The sequence below is a fragment of the Sphaeramia orbicularis genome, chromosome 11 (assembly GCF_902148855.1).
Source record: "Sphaeramia orbicularis chromosome 11, fSphaOr1.1, whole genome shotgun sequence".
Classification (NCBI taxonomy): Eukaryota; Metazoa; Chordata; class Actinopteri; order Kurtiformes; family Apogonidae; genus Sphaeramia; species Sphaeramia orbicularis.
Window position 1 is genome coordinate 41,483,730 of NC_043967.1, and position 17,540 is coordinate 41,501,269.

Consider the following 17,540-nt stretch of genomic DNA (forward strand, 5'->3'; position numbering starts at 1 on the left):
GTGCAACATAACTCAAAAGTTATGGACAGATTTTGATGAAATTTTCAGGGTTTGTTGGAAATGGGATAAGGAAGAAATGATTAAATTTTGGTGGTGATGGGGTGGGGGGGCCCACGGGGGGGCCCATTTCCAACAAACCTGAAAATTTCATCAAAATCTGTCCATAACTTTTTGAGTTATGTTGCACACTAACGGACAGACAAACAGACAGACAGACAGACAGACAAACAAACAAACCCTGGCAAAAACATAACCTCCTGGCGTGGGGGGGCCACGGGGGGGCCACTGATCAGCCTTGGCGGAGGTCTGCGCTCTCCGAGTGCTTTTCTAGTTTAGAAATGATTTGCTTCAGACATTAAATGTGCTAAATGTTATGTATTTAATAAGATTAATGGAAAATAAATGACAAAAGTGCTGGTTTGCTGATGTTTTCAAGGTATATGATTAAGTGTTATTACCTCCGCCAAGGAGGTTATGTTTTTGCCAGGGTTTGTTTGTCTGTCTGTTTGTCCGTTAGTGTGCAACATAACTCAAAAAGTTATGGACAGATTTTGATGAAATTTTCAGGGTTTGTTGGAAATGGGATAAGGAAGAAATGATTAAATTTTGGTGGTGATCGGGGGTGGGGGGGCCCACGGGGGGGGCACTGATCAGCCTTGGTGGAGGTCGCGCTCTCGAGTGCTTCTAGTTACAATATATATTGGTTTATGTACATTTATATAATAGTTCTATAAAGCTTCCACTAAATAGAACCTGTAAAGCACAGGTGTCAAACATGCGGCCGGGGGCCAAATCCGGGCCGCCAAAGGGTCCAATCCGGCCATCGGGATGAATTTGTGAAATGCAAAAATTCCACTAAAATATTAACAATCTTCAGTTCAGGTTCCACATTCAGACCAACTCAATCTCAAGTGGGCAGGACCAGTAAAATATAATCTAATAACATACAGGGTGGGGAAGCAAAATTTACAATGAACATTTAGTTGTTTTTTCTCAGCAGGCACTACGTCAATTGTTTTGAAACCAAACATATACTGATGTCATAATCATACCTAACACTATATCCATACCTTTCAGAAACTTTTGCCCATATGAGTAATCAGGAAAGCAAACGTCAAAGAGTGTGTGATTTGCTGAATGCACTCGTCACACCAAAGGAGATTTCAAAATAGTTGGAGTGTCCATAAAGACTGTTTATAATGTAAAGAAGAGAATGACTATGAGCAAAACTATTAGAAAGTCTGGAAGATACTATTAAAGAAGGGAGAAGTTGTCCCCCAATATTTGAGGAACACTTGCGCAAGTTTCAGGAAGCGTGTGAAGGCAGTTATTGAGAAAAGAGGACACATAGAATAAAACATTTTCTATTATGTACATTTTCTTGTGGCAAATACATTCTCATGACTTTAATAAACCAATTGGTCATACACTGTCTTTCAACCTGCCCCAAATATTGTAAATTTTGCTTCCCCACCCTGTATAAATAATGACAACTTCAAATGTTTCTCTTTGTAAATGTAAATATTTTCATGTATTTACACTAAAACAAGTATAATTTTGAAAAAAATGGGAATAACCCGACATGTCTTAAGAGAAGTAAGTACAATTTTAACAATATTGTGTCTGTTACTCAATGTTTTGTGTATTGTAGATCCACTGTGATCTGTAAGTTAGAATGTACATGTGTAAATGATAAACTGAGGCAGAATATTGTTAAAATTAAACTTATTTTTTCAGTTTGTTCATGTTATTCACATCTTTTGAAAGGATAGTTTGTAGAAGTAAACCTTTTCATAATGTAAGTTAACGATTTCGCTCTAAAACATAGAGAAAAGTTTGGATTTGTCATTATTTATAGGTTATTAAGTCATTATTTTACTGGTCTGGCTCGCTTGAGATCAAATTGGGCTAAATACGGCCCCTGAACCAAAATGAGTTTGACACCCCTGCTGTAAAGTGAATGTATTCTAATGTGCAGACAGTGTTTTGAAGTAGATCTTGTAGCTCTGAGACAATATTCCTTTTGAGTCAAACCCATTCTCTGTTAATTCTTGAATTTCACATTTTGACCCAAGGAAAGTTCAGCCAACCAGCATTTTGACTTGATTTTTCTTTATCAGTGACTGTCATGTCGTAAAATTTCATTCCTTTTATTCTGGAAGCATTTTCCTTGTAGACCAGTGTTATCAGTAATGCATCCTGATATGAGCTGCAGATGCTATTTTGCACATTTTTCTTTTTTCATTAATAAGACTCATAAAGGATTCTGTCATGCAAAAGTTTCTTGAAATTTGCTGTTTTATCGTTTCTGTAAATTAGCGGTACTGTTAGCTCATCACCTTTCCTGCTTCTCCATTTTGGCTCCAAGAAAATAAGATTGTGACCAAATGCGAATTCGAATTCTCAAATCGTAGCTCAAAAACAATGTGACATCACTCTGGCTACATTCATTTCTTGCCCACTCATCTGTGACCTAACTCCTTATTGATGTGTATCTTATTATATTAAATGACAGTACAAAATCTCATGTTTAACCCTTTCATGCATACTGGTCACTACAGTGGACATATTCTACAGCTGTTCTCTTGTGTATTCATAGATTTTTTTTTTTTTTTTTTTTTTTACACATATCTTTATTAAAGTTTAAGACACTACGTACCTTTTCGGACATGAATTGGTAACCTTGTGTAGATCTCCCTTGAGCATAAACCTCAGAATCACAAGCCCCCCATAGTTTTAACTGTAACTTAAACTTTAATCTTTAACTTAATCTGTAAACTTAATTTGATTCTGATTTGAATTGATAAAGCACTTTGTGACTCTGTCTGTGAAAAGTGCTCTATAAATAAAATTTACTTTACTTTACTTTACTTACAATTTATCAGTAAATACATGTTTCGTTGCTTCAAAAATTAAACGCATGGTGTCCAGCTAATGATGATGGATTATTAGATTATTATTATTTATTTTATTTTTTTTTTTAACTTTTTATTTTTTAATGTTTTTTTTTAACTTTTTATTATTTTATCTGTTATTTATTTTTTTAATTTTTTTATAAAAATTTTTTCAATCACATTTTTTTTTTCATGTTTAAAGAGAAATGAAAACACTTAGGGAAAAAAAAAATCTTGATTAAGTTTCTCATAATTCGTGCATGAAAGGGTTAATGTTTCGTCTTCTTTAGTGCCAATACCTGTAACAGCTTCAGCGGCTCAGGTAGAAGCAGCCGTGGACGATCTTTGGTCAATCAAACCCGATACAGTCCAAGTCACCAAACAGGAAGATGATGACGGAACTCACTTCACAATCACGTTTGATTCAGAGAGAGGTAAGAAGACAGGAAAGTGTGTCGTCAAGGAAAACTAAAGAGGTGCTGATTGTGAAGGAGTCTGGAGATAACAGCCTTAATTTGAGTGATTTTCACTGTATGTTGTTGGTTTGCAGGTGATTTGATCTGGATTATGACGTCCTTGGTTTCGACACTATATCACGGTTGATGAGGTTACCAAAGGAAAAAGCAACTTGGAGACCTTTACTGCTGATGGACGGAATCCCTACAGAGCCTCTACCTTCAATGCAACTGAATCACAGGTCTGTAGTAAAAGAGTCCGACAAGAGTCTGCCTTTATGCTCAGATACAGGATATGACTATAACGTTTAACCCATAAAGACCCAGTACTGCTTTTGTGTCAGTTCCCAAATGAATTTTTCTCTCTATTTCACCTTTTTAAGTGATTTATCGCCATTTATTATAATATTATCCTCTGTATTTTGCATTTATTCAATCAAAATCAGATATTTTCCAGTATTTAATTTGCTAATCGTGTAAATGTTCATAAAAGTCAGATTAAACTTGAGGTTTTTCATATCAAAAACAGACAAAACTGAAGGAAAGGACTTTGTGTCCATCCACTGTCATTTATCAAACTCCTATTTATTTATTTATTTTAAAAATGTCTGTCTTTTTAAGATCCATTCAAGGTCGGAATGAATTACCTAAAAAGCTGTAGGACTTATCAACTTTATGCACTTTTGTAACTCGCTTTTTATTGTTTATTCTTTCTTTCACCCATTAAACATTTTACAGTGATACAACAGGATATATAAGAAAATATATCAATAAAAATATGAAAAGCAAATGTAGAAAGAAAAAAGAAAAAAAAAAAAAAACCCACACATTCAACAAACAAACAAAAGAATTACAAAAACAATAGAGCACCGTCAATTTTGTTATACAGGATATGTTATACATTATAACTATTTCCAGCTTTATGCACTTTTAAAAAAGCCATGAAATCCCATTTTAACTTCAGTTTTGTAGATGTACGGTCAAATTAATTGTATGACCTTTTGTATATTCCTTATGTAAACTTTCTGTATGAAATTCAATCTCTAATTGTATGTTTTTTGCATTGTATATGTAGTGTATTTACATTTTAATCTTTTCATTCTGCACCTCATGAAGACTCACAACAACCATGGTGGGAGCTAATAGGGATCCTGTTAAACAAACAAAAAACAAATAAATGGGTTTTACTGGTGAATCAGTGTTGTAGAAGATGACAGTGTTTCCACGGTAACTACAAATCCTCTGAGCGTCCAAATGGGTCATATCTGATGACCATGAAAGATGACAAACTATTTTACACCAGTTATTTACATGTATTGATAGGATTAATGGATCAACAAGTATTCATCATTTTTAGATCAGTAGATGGTTTTGGTTGCCAGCGGCTGTTTGGGTCTTTATGGGTTAAAAGTGTCAAAAAAATGTAGATTTAACCTGAAATTAAAAGGACCAGAATCACTCCAAAAGTCTCTAATGTACTTATGGTATTGGGTTTGTGAACAGGTACATTCAGCTCTGGAGGACTTGATGGAAGCAGACTGTCCTGATGAGATTTGATCAGTGAAGGCCCGATGTGAAGTTTTTCAAAGACTATGAAGATGACTACAACTATCAGGTCAGTGGAGAGAATTACTTACTGTTTTGTGAGATTAAAATCTTGTTAAATAATCAGTGAACAAAAGCAAAACTTATCCAGTGAAATGGAAACACATGAGTATGTTAGGCTGATATAGCTAAATATTATATATTATATATTTATAGATATATATACATCTATGTCTGTTTTTAAATCCCTTCTTAAAACCCATCTTTTCTCTTTGGCTTTTGAAACCATATGAGATGTTTGAAGGTACTATCTTTATTTTATTGTTTTTATTTGGTAGTGGTTTTTGTTCTTATTTATCTATTTATTATTTATTTATTTGTTTTTAATTGTATGGCTTTTTAATCTATCTTTTATTTGGGTTATTTATTTATTTATTTTTATTTTATTTTATTTCTGTGTAGCACTTCTTCCTTTTTGCACAGTTTCTATGTCTTTAAATCTATTTCTGTATTTTATTCTTCTATTTTGGTTGTAATTCTTCTGTACAGCACTTTGGTCCACTGCAGTTGCTTAAAGTGCTTTATAAATAAAGTTGGATTGGATTGGATATTAAAGAAAAAAAAAGAATTTCCTTTTGTTTTTTTAAAGCTAGTTTTTAGTTTCATTCAATTTAATTTGGTAGACTTTTTAATGATCAACTATCATTGGACAAACACGCTAACATACACATACACTAGTGAAAGCAGTGCAATGAAGAGAAAAGCTACGAAATAAAGTTAATAGACTATCGGGAATAATTTAATGCATCTTCATGGAACAAATGTAAAAACGTAGAGTGCAAATACAGGCCAGTGATTCTGATCCTTTAGGCCAGGGTGTCGAACTCATTTTTGTACAGGGGCCACATTCACTCCAGTATAATCTCAAGTGGGCCAGACCAGTAAAATAATACCAGTGAAAAAGTAAAATTACGTTAGGACGTTTATACCCACAATGTTTCCTTAAAAATCTGAAAAACATTAACATCTAGAAATATCTAAGGAAAAACAAGGGCAATTTTACCAATATTCTGCCTCACTTTATCATTTACGCATGCACATTACATTTTACATTACAATTACAAATATATAAAACGTTTAGTAACAGGCAGAATATTGGTGAAATTGCATTTACTTCTCTTCAGACATTCAAGTTGTTCATATTTGTTCAGATTATTCACATTTTTGTTTGTTAATATAAACATTTTCATGCATATTACTTTTTTTTACACTAAAACAAAGATGAAATCTGCAGTTCTCATTATTTATAGGTTATTTATATAGTATTTTGCTGCTCTGACCCAATTGAGATTTAATTGGTCTGTATGTGGAACCTGAATTAAAAGGATTTTTACACCATTGATTGATAATTTCTTCAGTATGCTTTTTGCATATCACAAATTCATTGTACGGGCCGGACTGGACCCTTCGGTGGGCCAGATTTGGCCCCCGGGCCACATGTTTGACACCTGTGCTTTGCCAACAGAGAAGACCGTTCATTTTACTTTTTGAAATAGGTGTTAAACATGTATATAATGTACTGTATATGGAGAGCATTAAGGCTAAACTAAACAGATGATGCATTTAAGTGCATTGTTTGTTCATAAATATGAAGTAATTATGGAAAAAAAACTAAATAATGTGAAATAATAGATGTTTTTAGTAGATTAAACACATTTCCTGTAGGAAAAACTGGAACCCAGGTAGACCCATTGAAAACATAGTGAAACCCTGATTAAATGAACTGATCCTTCGCTCTCTAATTTTATTGTCCTCACCAGTTCGAGAATGAATTAGGTACTCCTGTGAAACACGTGGCTTTCTGTGGGCTGTGGTCACTGAAAATGCTGAGACCCTCTTCAACACCCAGCTCATCAAAGAGTCTGGAGGCAACTACAACCCTATTGTACTGGACCAGTATCCGATGGTAAAATTCATTACTTCTTTATGGTTATTTGGCTCAACTGCTTACATAGATCTAGAATCTGTATTACATATGTACGTCATGGCTGTTTCTCTCATGTTTAATTTAGCAAATGTTTGAAATATTTGAAAGTGTTGAGAAGATAATGATTCATCTGGGGCACGTTTTTGAGTGAAATAATGAACGGAGTCGTTTCAGCGCAAATAGTGAGCGAACGATGGGTCGGCGAACGCAGAGGCTTAACGAACGCAAAATCCGTTTCTGCGCTCGTTGCGTTCGCTAAGCCATCGTACGCTCACTATTTGCACTGAAGGGTGCGAAACAGGTGCGTTCACTATTTAACCCAGAACAACGCCTCCGCTCCCGCTGTTTATTATTAATATTTCCACATATATCGTGCTTCCGGCTGGACGTCTAAGGATGAACCCAGTTATTCCGCACGTTATTAACAGAACTCTAAACGGGCGCTGTTGGTCGTAACCACACCGAACAACAGGACAAACAGATTATATAGAAAAACTGAACTCTGTTCCGTTCCTCTCATCCATGCGCTCATATCTCATTACGCGCACGCACACACACACACACACTTGCTGGTGTGTGTGGCACCAGTTCACTGGCTCTGCCCCCGTATGGTTCTCATTCATTCATTCATTCATTCATTCATTTCTCAAAGCCACACACACTTTGTCCTGAACTAATCTATATTTATCCATAAATCGATAGAGAATAAAATTGAGTGAGCGGATCGGTCCTCACTCGGTAAATTCATTTTTATCAGCGCAAAATGTCCATGGGAGAAATCTGATATCATTAAAGATTTGTCAAACTTATGTTAAAAATCTTCTTTTTCAAATGTAAATAATATTTCAAAGGAAATACGTGACAGAAGTGAAGTGAAATGAAACTACAAGAATACGTCCTCATTATAACGCGGATCTCCGAGGTCCACGTTAGAATCAGCCCAGAAACAGGATAGCGCATTTTGTGTTGCGTTGGGGTTTATGAACTAACGCACGAATGCATTTTGCGTTGCGTTAGTTGTTCACGGACAAAGAGCAAGCCAAGAAACAGGATAGCGCAAAATGCGTTAAATAGACACATTTTGCGTTGTGCCGGGCTTAATGATTTAACGAGCTAGGTCAGAAACGAGCCCCTGATTCCTTGAGTTTATTGGAACACCACAGAACTACATTATGCATCAGAGAAAATGGCCACTACGCAAATTATCAATTAAACTCTTTTTCTGCTATTTTTTCAGAAAAACTTTTACTTCTTTTTTTTCAGCTTTGCTTTGCATACAAGGAGTTTTGAAAAATGAAATTGGAGTAGCTTTCACTTACCGCAACACTCAAGGGGCAACTATTCAGTGACTGAGAATATCATGTCTAACTTCAATAAGGGTGACAAGTGAGTAAAACAGTCTATTTCACATGTACACAAGCTTGCAGAAGGCAGTACGATTAAGTATTTTATTTTCCCACAGATGGAGTTATAAATGCACAGACCTGCTCAGCTCTCTGCAATCAAAATACTTTGGAAATCAGTTCAAACTGCACCAGGTTCATCTGTACAAAGACGACTCTGATGAAGATTTTTACGTGGATGCTGTTAACATTGGAAAGACACCAACGACAAATGATGAAAATGGTACAGTTTGGTCTTTACGTATTATTCCTTGAAATCTAGTTGGTTTTTATGTGTTTGATCTAGACAGAATTACTCGCCTACACTTTGCGGCCTGTGAATTGCCCTTAATGTATCTTTATGATGTTTCTTACAGCTGTTGTTCACAAGAGAAGGCCACCTCCTTTTGAGAGCTCTGGTCGCTCCTTCAACAACTTGCTCATCAGCAAAGACACATCAGTTAATTCACACATCATCTACACAATCAGAGCCACACCCAATGACTGTGCCTTTGGGTTCCCCATGATGGAGGTCGGCTTCCTGCAGGTAATGGAATGACATTAAACCTACAGGGTGGGGAAGCAAAATTTACAATATTTTGAGGCAGGGATTGAAAGACAGTGTATGACCAATTAGTTTATTGAAAGTCATGAGAATTTATTTGCCACAAGAAAATTGACATAATAGAAAATGTTTTATTCTATGTGTCCTCCTTCTTTCTCAATAACTGCCTTCACACGCTTCCTGAAACTTGCGCAAGTGTTCCTCAAATATTCCGGTGACAACTTCTCCCATCTTCTTTAATAGTATCTTCCAGACTTTCTAATAGTTTTGCTCATAGTCATTCTCTTCTTTCCATTATAAACAGTCTTTATGGACACTCCAACTATTTTTGAAATCTCCTTTGGTGTGACGAGTGCATTCAGCAAATCACACACTCTTTGACGTTTGCTTTCCTGATTACTCATATGGGCAAAAGTTTCTGAAAAGGTATGGATAATAGTGTTAGGTATGATTATGACATCATATGTTTGGTTTCAAAACAATTGACGTAGTGCCTGCTGAGAAAAACAACAATGTTCATTGTAAATTTTGCTTCCCCACCCTGTACTTATATCTACTATAAGCTTTAACTGCAGGGCATGCTGATGTTAGAGGTTTATTAAAGCCATTATATATACTCAGTGCCAATGAAAATGCAACACTTGAAGATTCTTATATTTTTTAAATCGATGAGGATTTTTATTCCATAACTTTGGAATTAATCATAGGCCATTTCTATACAGTAAAAATAAAAAAAAATCACATCCAAATTTGTTGAAAAAAATAACGATAAGAAAGAAACTCAAGGACCCCCAAAACCAAAAGTCACAAAGCGGTCCTGGAGGTGCTGCAGCTCAATGTAGCGGTCCTGCTGTGGCGTGGTCACGCGTGCTCGTCCAGGGCGAGGTCTGTCTGCAGTTGAGCCAGTTTCTTCATGCCTCTGTTGCATCCTGACTATGGTGGACACATTGCATCCAAAACGACGCGCCACCTGCCGAGCAGAGATTCCGGCCTCCAGAAGCCCCATAGCATGGCATCTGTGGTCACGTGTCAGTCTAGGCATCACTGAGTTATTGCAAATGATTTTGGTGCTTTTCAGTTTGCCTTTATATACAGAACATGACCACTCCTTAACTGACCACAATTCCTTAAGGTGAGCAGTTCATTGCTGAGCGATGAGAAAAACAAGTCTTATGAATGCAGACAAGTTCATTCAAGCGTGACGATAGCTCAACCCGTCTCAGGTTGTTAAGAAATTGTCTGGGATTATCTTTACAGGTGAAACTTAAACATACTGATGCAGCTCAGGAACAAAAACACATTCAAGTGTTGCGTTTTCATTGGCACTGAGTATAGATAGATAGATGCATGAGAAAGTAACCCCTTTCCATTCAGCACAGTCGGTCTGTTTCAGTAACAGTGTAGAGTCTTTAATTCTTGGTTTGTGTTTCTTGAGACATTAAAACCACTCAGACAAAGGGCAGGGAACAAAAACTGAACCTGACTCCTGTTGTTGTTCTATAACACTCCAGTTGCAACAGGGCTGTTTCCATAATCGACCACAAGTCAAACTGAAAATAAGAAATTACTCACCAGGTTTTGGGCTTTATCTACAAAACAGTTGTTGGACAATTCAAACTAAATCTATGCTTATTGAACTATATCCAAAGCAATTCATAAAAATATTCTGTTGCCTTCAGCCATGTCATGCATCATCTTACAGGAACTGGAAGGAGCCAAATATTACACCAACTACCAGAAATCTCGGAGTAATATTTGATTCAGACCTCACATTAATAAAGTTATCCTGTCCTGTTTCTTACATCTGCGAACCATTTCAAAAATCAAACCAACAGTCCCACACTCCGACCTGGAAACAATTATACGTTCATTCATATTCACAAGACTCGACTACTGTAACTCACTTCTGTCCGGCATCAATCAAAAATCACTGTCCCGCCTCCAACTGGTCCAGAACACAGCAGCTAGGCTTCTCACTGGTTTTAACAGGCGACGTCATATAACCCCTATCCTGGCATCCCTCCACTGGCTCCCTGTGTTTTAGAACTGATTTAACCTGTTAAACCCTGACCATATTTTCAGGGGAAAAACGCCTAAACATACCCAAAGTAAATGAAGAATTACAGGGGTTGGACAAAATAATGGAAACACCTTCACTTCAAGATGATAATGCCCCAATCCATACAGCTAGAATTGTTAAAGAATGGCATGAGGAACATTCTAATGAAGTTGAGCATCTCGTATGGCCGGCACAGTCCCCAGACCTCAACATTATTGAGCATTTATGGTCAGTTTTAGAGATTCAAGTAAGACGTCGATTTCCACCGCCATCGTCTCTAAAAGAGTTGGAGGGTATTCTAACTGAAGAATGGCTTAAAATTCCTTTGGAAACAATTCACAAGTTGTATGAATCAATACCTCGGAGAATTGAGGCTGTAATTGCCGCAAAAGGCGGACCTACACCATATTAAATTGTATTTTGTTGATTTTTTAAGGTGTTTCCTTTATTTTGTCCAACCCCTGTACTTCACAATAATAAGGTTCATATGGTTGTTGTTGGTGTCTACGGACATTTAGAGACCTCACAGAATCTATTCCCATTGTCTAAAATATTGTATCTATTACTCTGCCTGAGTAAACTGTAACAAACTAAAAGAGAAATTGGAATTTTTTATCCGCCTGTTTTTTTTTTACCGGCTGGATTGACGATGATATGATAAATTAATTGTTCGCGTCGGAGATTTTTAATAGCGTATTTCACCCCACAAAGATTAAAAATCATGTTTGAACATTAAAGTTTGCACTAAAATACACTTTTGATGTACTTCTATTAACATTAGGGTCTAAACTTTGAGCAAAAGTTGAAAAAAACATTCATTGTCCTGATTTATTATATTTTTATAGTAGATGAATATTAATATAATTTTTTTGGGCCTGTGGGCGGGCTGATAGTGCTAAAGGGGTTAAGATTTTACTGATCACTTTTAAAGCCCGAATGGGTCTGGCCCCTACCTATATAGATGAGATGTTAGTTACCTACGAGCCAGTACGCAGCCTTAGATCCTCGGGGGGGCAGAGGGCTCCTGGCTGTTCCAAAGTCGAGGCTTAAATCTAAGGGTGACCGGGCCTTTTCCATCAGGGCCCCTCGACTTTGGAACAGCGTGCCTGAGGAGATAAGGCTTGTGGAATCAGTGACATCTTTAAATCACTTCTTAAAACACATTTTTATAGACTTGCTTTTATGTGATGTTTGTCCCTTTTAATTTTTAATTTTCAAAATTTGAATCTTATCCTGTTGATTGTTGGTTTATATTCTCATACATGATGTTGTTTTATCTCACTCCTTTATTTTTGCATTGATTTGACAGCATCGTGTTACGTTATCCATGCCCTCTTTATTCTGATTCATTTAATTTATTTAAAGTGTCATGTTTCTGCATTTGTTGTGCACATCTTTCCTATTGTGTTGCTTCTGTTTTCATGTTTTTACTCGCATCTTGTATCCTGCTGTTGTGCCCTTTACTTGTCTGTCAAAGCACTTTGTAAACTTTGTTTTTAAAAGGTGCTATATAATAAAGCTATTATTAATAGTCTGTTAGCATTATTTGCCTAACAGATTACAGTTAAAGCAGTGATGCAGTGCTGTATGAGGACTGGCATGAAGATCGTGACCGCAGAGCATAGCGTGTGTGGATGGATGGAGATGTAATTTCTAGTCTTCAGTTGTGAGATTAAAAAATGTATTCTAAAAGTGTGCTGAGCTGAGCACATTCAGGTTAACATTATTGAATGGTTTACTCTGTATGAGAAGCACAAAGGAGGCCTATTAGTGTGTTACCTGTGTTTGCTGTTCATTCAAAGCTGAACGACAGCGGCGAGGACACGAGGGAGTTCGTGCAGGGAGGAGCCAACGTCACCGTCACCCGTCTTCACCGAGCCACGCCCCCGCTGAACGGCACCTTTGATGTGATAGCTTACGGAGGCCGCGCTGAAAGTAATTAAAACAGTTTTTATATATTTAGATATCAGATTGTCCCGTTAACCAAGACAAACCAGGTAATGTCTAAGGAAGATGAGAAGTCAACATTAATAATAATAACAACAACAATAACAACAACAATAACACAATAACAACAACAACAACAATAATAATAATAATAATAATAATGATAACGATAACAACAATAACAATAAACATATAAAAACAAAAAAAAACAATAACAATAATAACAACAATAACAATAATAATAATAACGATAATAATATAAACAACAACACAACAATAATAACGATAATAACAATAACAACAATAACAATAATAACAACAACAAAACAATAATAATATAATAATAATATAATAATAATAAAATAATAATAATAAAATTAGGGGTGTTAGAAAATATCGGTTCAGCAATATATCACGACATTTCATTTCACAATACTCTATTGATATTAAAAAGTACTGTATCGATATTTTTAGGTATTTATTCAAATTTAGATATGGCAGAGGTTAGTTTTCTTTTTGGTTATTGTTTATATTTTATTTATTATTATTTACCACTCTTTATTAAATAATGTTAGTTCCTTTGTTGGGATTGAACAAAAGTAATGTTATGATGTTAGTTCTGAACTAATAGAATATGAACATTTGAACAGGATCTTAAACTGTAATGTCTGTAAAATATAATTTCAGTTTGAACACAGGAACATTTTGTGATATAACATTAGATCCTGTTGTGAGCAAAAAAAATGTGTTAGTATTTGTGCATATTTCTGGTGTAATTCAATTCTTCCAGGAAATAATCATTTAAAAAAAAAGAAACAAACCAAAAAATTGCCTTTTAACAGTATCATGATATATTGTGATACATTGTATTGTGATTTTAGTTTTGTGATTTGTATTGTATCGCCAGATTCTTGCCAATACACACCCCGAATAATAATAATAATAATAATAATAATATAATAATAATAATAATAATAATAATAATAGTGGTGTAAATAATAATAATAATAATAATAATAATAATAATAACACAAGCCTACAACATACACAAACATACAGAAGAAAAATAAAGTGTTAGTTCACGTTCTTTAACCCTTTGTAGTTCACTCATGGAAATACTCAGAAATTCCAAATTTCAACCTTAGTGTGTTATTGGAGGACAAACAAGTCTTTATTTTATTATATTATTTTTTTTAAATGTGGAAAATCATTATCATTGAAGTTACCAAATTTGGATCCTTAGCCCTAAGTGGCACCCAAAAAAAAAAAAAAAAAAAAAATCAAGGACGTAAATATAAAAAATAAAAGAAAAACACATGTAAGGTGAAAAGACCATGTATTTTAGAACATTAGAACATCACTTTTAGAACATTAGACCAACATTAGTGCTGATCCAGATCCAGATTCCTTTGAACATCATTCCTTACATTAGTACCATTACTTCATGGTACCTAACAAAGCAGATACACTCACTGTTCATGCAGAGGTGGACCTTACAGACCCTGGAGACCACTGTGTGCAGAAATTACCAAAAATAGTCACTTGCCCGATAAAGGGTTAAAGTGTGTTTATTTATCTGTAGTCAGTAAATTACAATTCCACTCAGTATATTTCCACTTCAGACACTGGTACCCTCCTGTAAACAGTATCTGTACTCTATCTGAGGTCTCATGTGTCTGATGCTTGTTCTCAGATTTGCCCGTGGACATCAGTGTAGAAGACATGAAGTGCCCTGGAGGGAATCCCAGGGATGGGGACAGTCAAAGTCACTTCTCTGGGAAACTGCAGACAGCCCAAGTGGAGGATCAAGTGGCTGACCAACCCTGGAGACCAGCCTCTGCTAGAGGTCACACTCCAAAATGATTTTACATGTTTTAATTTATGTCGTTCAATTCTTTAAAAAATAGATAAATAAGATAAATAGCAAATAGCGGTGTCAAGGTTAATATGACATAAGTAGCATCTTATGTACAGTGTTGGTAGGTCACAAAATACATGTATTATTTAATTACAAGTTGCAAGCAATATAAGTGTATCATAGTTTCTTCATCATAGTCAGGTAAATATCTGATTGCTCTTCTAAAAAATTATTTAGCAATAAACACTTTTGCCATAATTTTTTGATATATTATTAATAAGGCTAGGGCGTATTTTACATATTTATATAATTTTATACTATTTATACTGTTTACTTTTAGTACTTTAACGCGATCTGAGTTCAATATTTTTGTTCATGATAGAATAACAATAAGCAATCCTTAAGTCCGTGAATGTACACCAGGTTTAGTTAGTTAGTTTAGGTTTATTTTTAGCATAAAATCACCAGATGACAAAGAATCGTACAACATGGTCAAACAAAATTTTTCGGCACTCGAAAAGGAATGGGAAGAAGTATGAATAGACTCCCACCCCTTTTTACAAACTAATAATTAAATTAATTCAGCTTCTTTGCTTTGTTAACACTCTTTTTTTTTTTTTTTTTTTTTTTTTACATATGTATATTTTTACAATAACACAAACCATTCACAGGCACTTTTTTAGTCACCTCACACATAATCAGATTTGCATAATCAACCTTTTTTAATATAAACCATAATATTTATATGCACTTTAATATTTACTACAAGCACAATCATATACATGTAGTAATATCTCCTAATCATGATAGTCTGTATTAATTAATTCATTACAAACAGATAATACACAGTAATATTTTATTTTACGCATTCTTCTGTATTATAACTAGATATTCACTTGTTCAGATAATGTTCTACATTTTGGTATTATTCTGGATTTATACTTCCTTTTAAATGCACAAATTGAAGAAGATTTCAGACAGGTAGTGTTAACCTCATTTACCTATTTATTATTATTTATTATTTTTATATATCTTCTATAATGATGGAATAAAACACAACCAAACACAAAATCTGAATGCATCAAAGGAAAATAATATTCTACATATAAACTTTAAACCAAAAATAAATATATTGCGGTGTAATAAACTACATTTTGTGTGACAACAGTAATTAAATTAACTGTAGAAGATGACAGATTTTTTTCTAATTTATATATTAATCAACACATTACCTGTGACTTCAACCTCTTCAACACTGTGTCTATACACTGTAGTGCATTCATCCCAGTCACAGTTCTGTAATCAGAAAGATCCTGTTGCTGGTTTCTGATTCTTTTTCTTTTATTTATTTATTTCCAACATGCAAAGACACAAAATAAAACATTTAAATGGACAGAATCTATCTCCAGACACATACAAGTCTGAATTCTGCATGGTCAAAAAGGAGTAGGAAGAAGTCTAAACTTATTTAATCCTACCCCTCAGTGCTTTTACACCTTTATCACTAACTTAATACAAGAATCAAACATATATTTTCCTAATTTCAGCATCAAACCACAACAAATACAGGGTGGGGAAGCAAATTTACAATTTTGAGGCAGGGATTGAAAGACAGTGTATGACCAATTAGTTTATTGAAAGTCATGAGAATTTCTTTGCCACAAGAAAATTGACATAATAGAAAATGTTTTTATTCTATGTGTCCTCCTTCTTTCTCAATAACTGCCTTCACACGCTTCCTGAAACTTGCGCAAGTGTTCCTCAAATATTCCGGTGACAACTTCTCCCATTCTTCTTTAATAGTATCTTCCAGACTTTCTCCTAATAGTTTTGCTCATAGTCATTCTCTTCTTCCATTATAAACAGTCTTATGGACACTCCAACTATTTTTGAAATCTCCTTTGGTGTGACGAGTGCATTCAGCAAATCACACACTCTTTGACGTTTGCTTTCCTGATTACTCATATGGGCAAAAGTTTCTGAAAAGGTATGGATAATAGTGTTAGGTATGATTATGACATCAATATATGTTTGGTTTCAAAACAATTGACGTAATGCCTGCTGAGAAAAAAAAACTAAATGTGCATTGTAAATTTTGCTTCCCCACCCTGTACATAATGCGGTAACTGAATTACACACAACAAAATGTTCACGTCAGCACAGTCATACAAACAGACTCAACAATTCAACCATTTTCTTCAATAATTACAGCAGATTTATTAATACAACATCATCCATAAACAAACAGGCCTCATTGTCATTATTAAGTACTGTACCTCTCAAGAATCAATTCTTTAAATCTTTTTTTTTTTTTTAAACTGAATTTGTTTGATATTTGTTTTATCTCCACACAATTTGATGGTAATACGGAACATTTTTAACGTAGTGCGTACTTTATGAATCTTTAAATTTAACTTTGATTTATTTTTGACTGTTATTACAGGTGGACAGCTCCTCAGTCATCGGACAGGGGCGCATGTCAAGGCACGTGAGAAAACAAAAGGCGGCCTGTTGATTCGAAGTTTGACAGGAGACTTCTTTAGCGTCTTCAAAAACGAACCACAGGTATGATCTGGATTTACGGTGCCTCTGATTGCATCCATTTTTCAAGATGAACTCTTTCAACCCCAGCCAAACCTGATCAGTTGATGCATTTGTTCTTATAAAACCGGCAGAACGAGTCTTGTTTTTATGTCCTCCTGAAAGCTGTTCTATTGGGATATGTCATGACTCCAGGCAGGCTGTAATTCATATGTCTACATGGTACTAAATCAATGCTTTGTAATGGAGCGTCTCATAAATGTATCCGTCCATTAGTCTATTGTTATGTATGAGTCTAATGGGGTTT

General features: G+C 34.9%; 1 protein-coding gene across 1 annotated transcript in view; it reads left to right on the forward strand.

Annotated features, from left to right (window-relative positions):
- Positions 1 to 8,238: 8,238 nt before the first annotated feature.
- LOC115428162 (fibrocystin-L-like) overlaps positions 8,239 to 17,540 on the forward strand; it is a 79,519-nt gene continuing 70,217 nt past the window's right edge. Inside the window, exons 1-6 of the mRNA XM_030147009.1 lie at positions 8,239 to 8,267; positions 8,344 to 8,507; positions 8,641 to 8,810; positions 12,690 to 12,822; positions 14,528 to 14,680; positions 17,136 to 17,257. Coding sequence (XP_030002869.1) covers positions 8,242 to 8,267; positions 8,344 to 8,507; positions 8,641 to 8,810; positions 12,690 to 12,822; positions 14,528 to 14,680; positions 17,136 to 17,257 — 768 coding nt within the window. The 5' untranslated portion in view covers positions 8,239 to 8,241. The remainder of the gene's footprint in view (positions 8,268 to 8,343; positions 8,508 to 8,640; positions 8,811 to 12,689; positions 12,823 to 14,527; positions 14,681 to 17,135; positions 17,258 to 17,540) is intronic.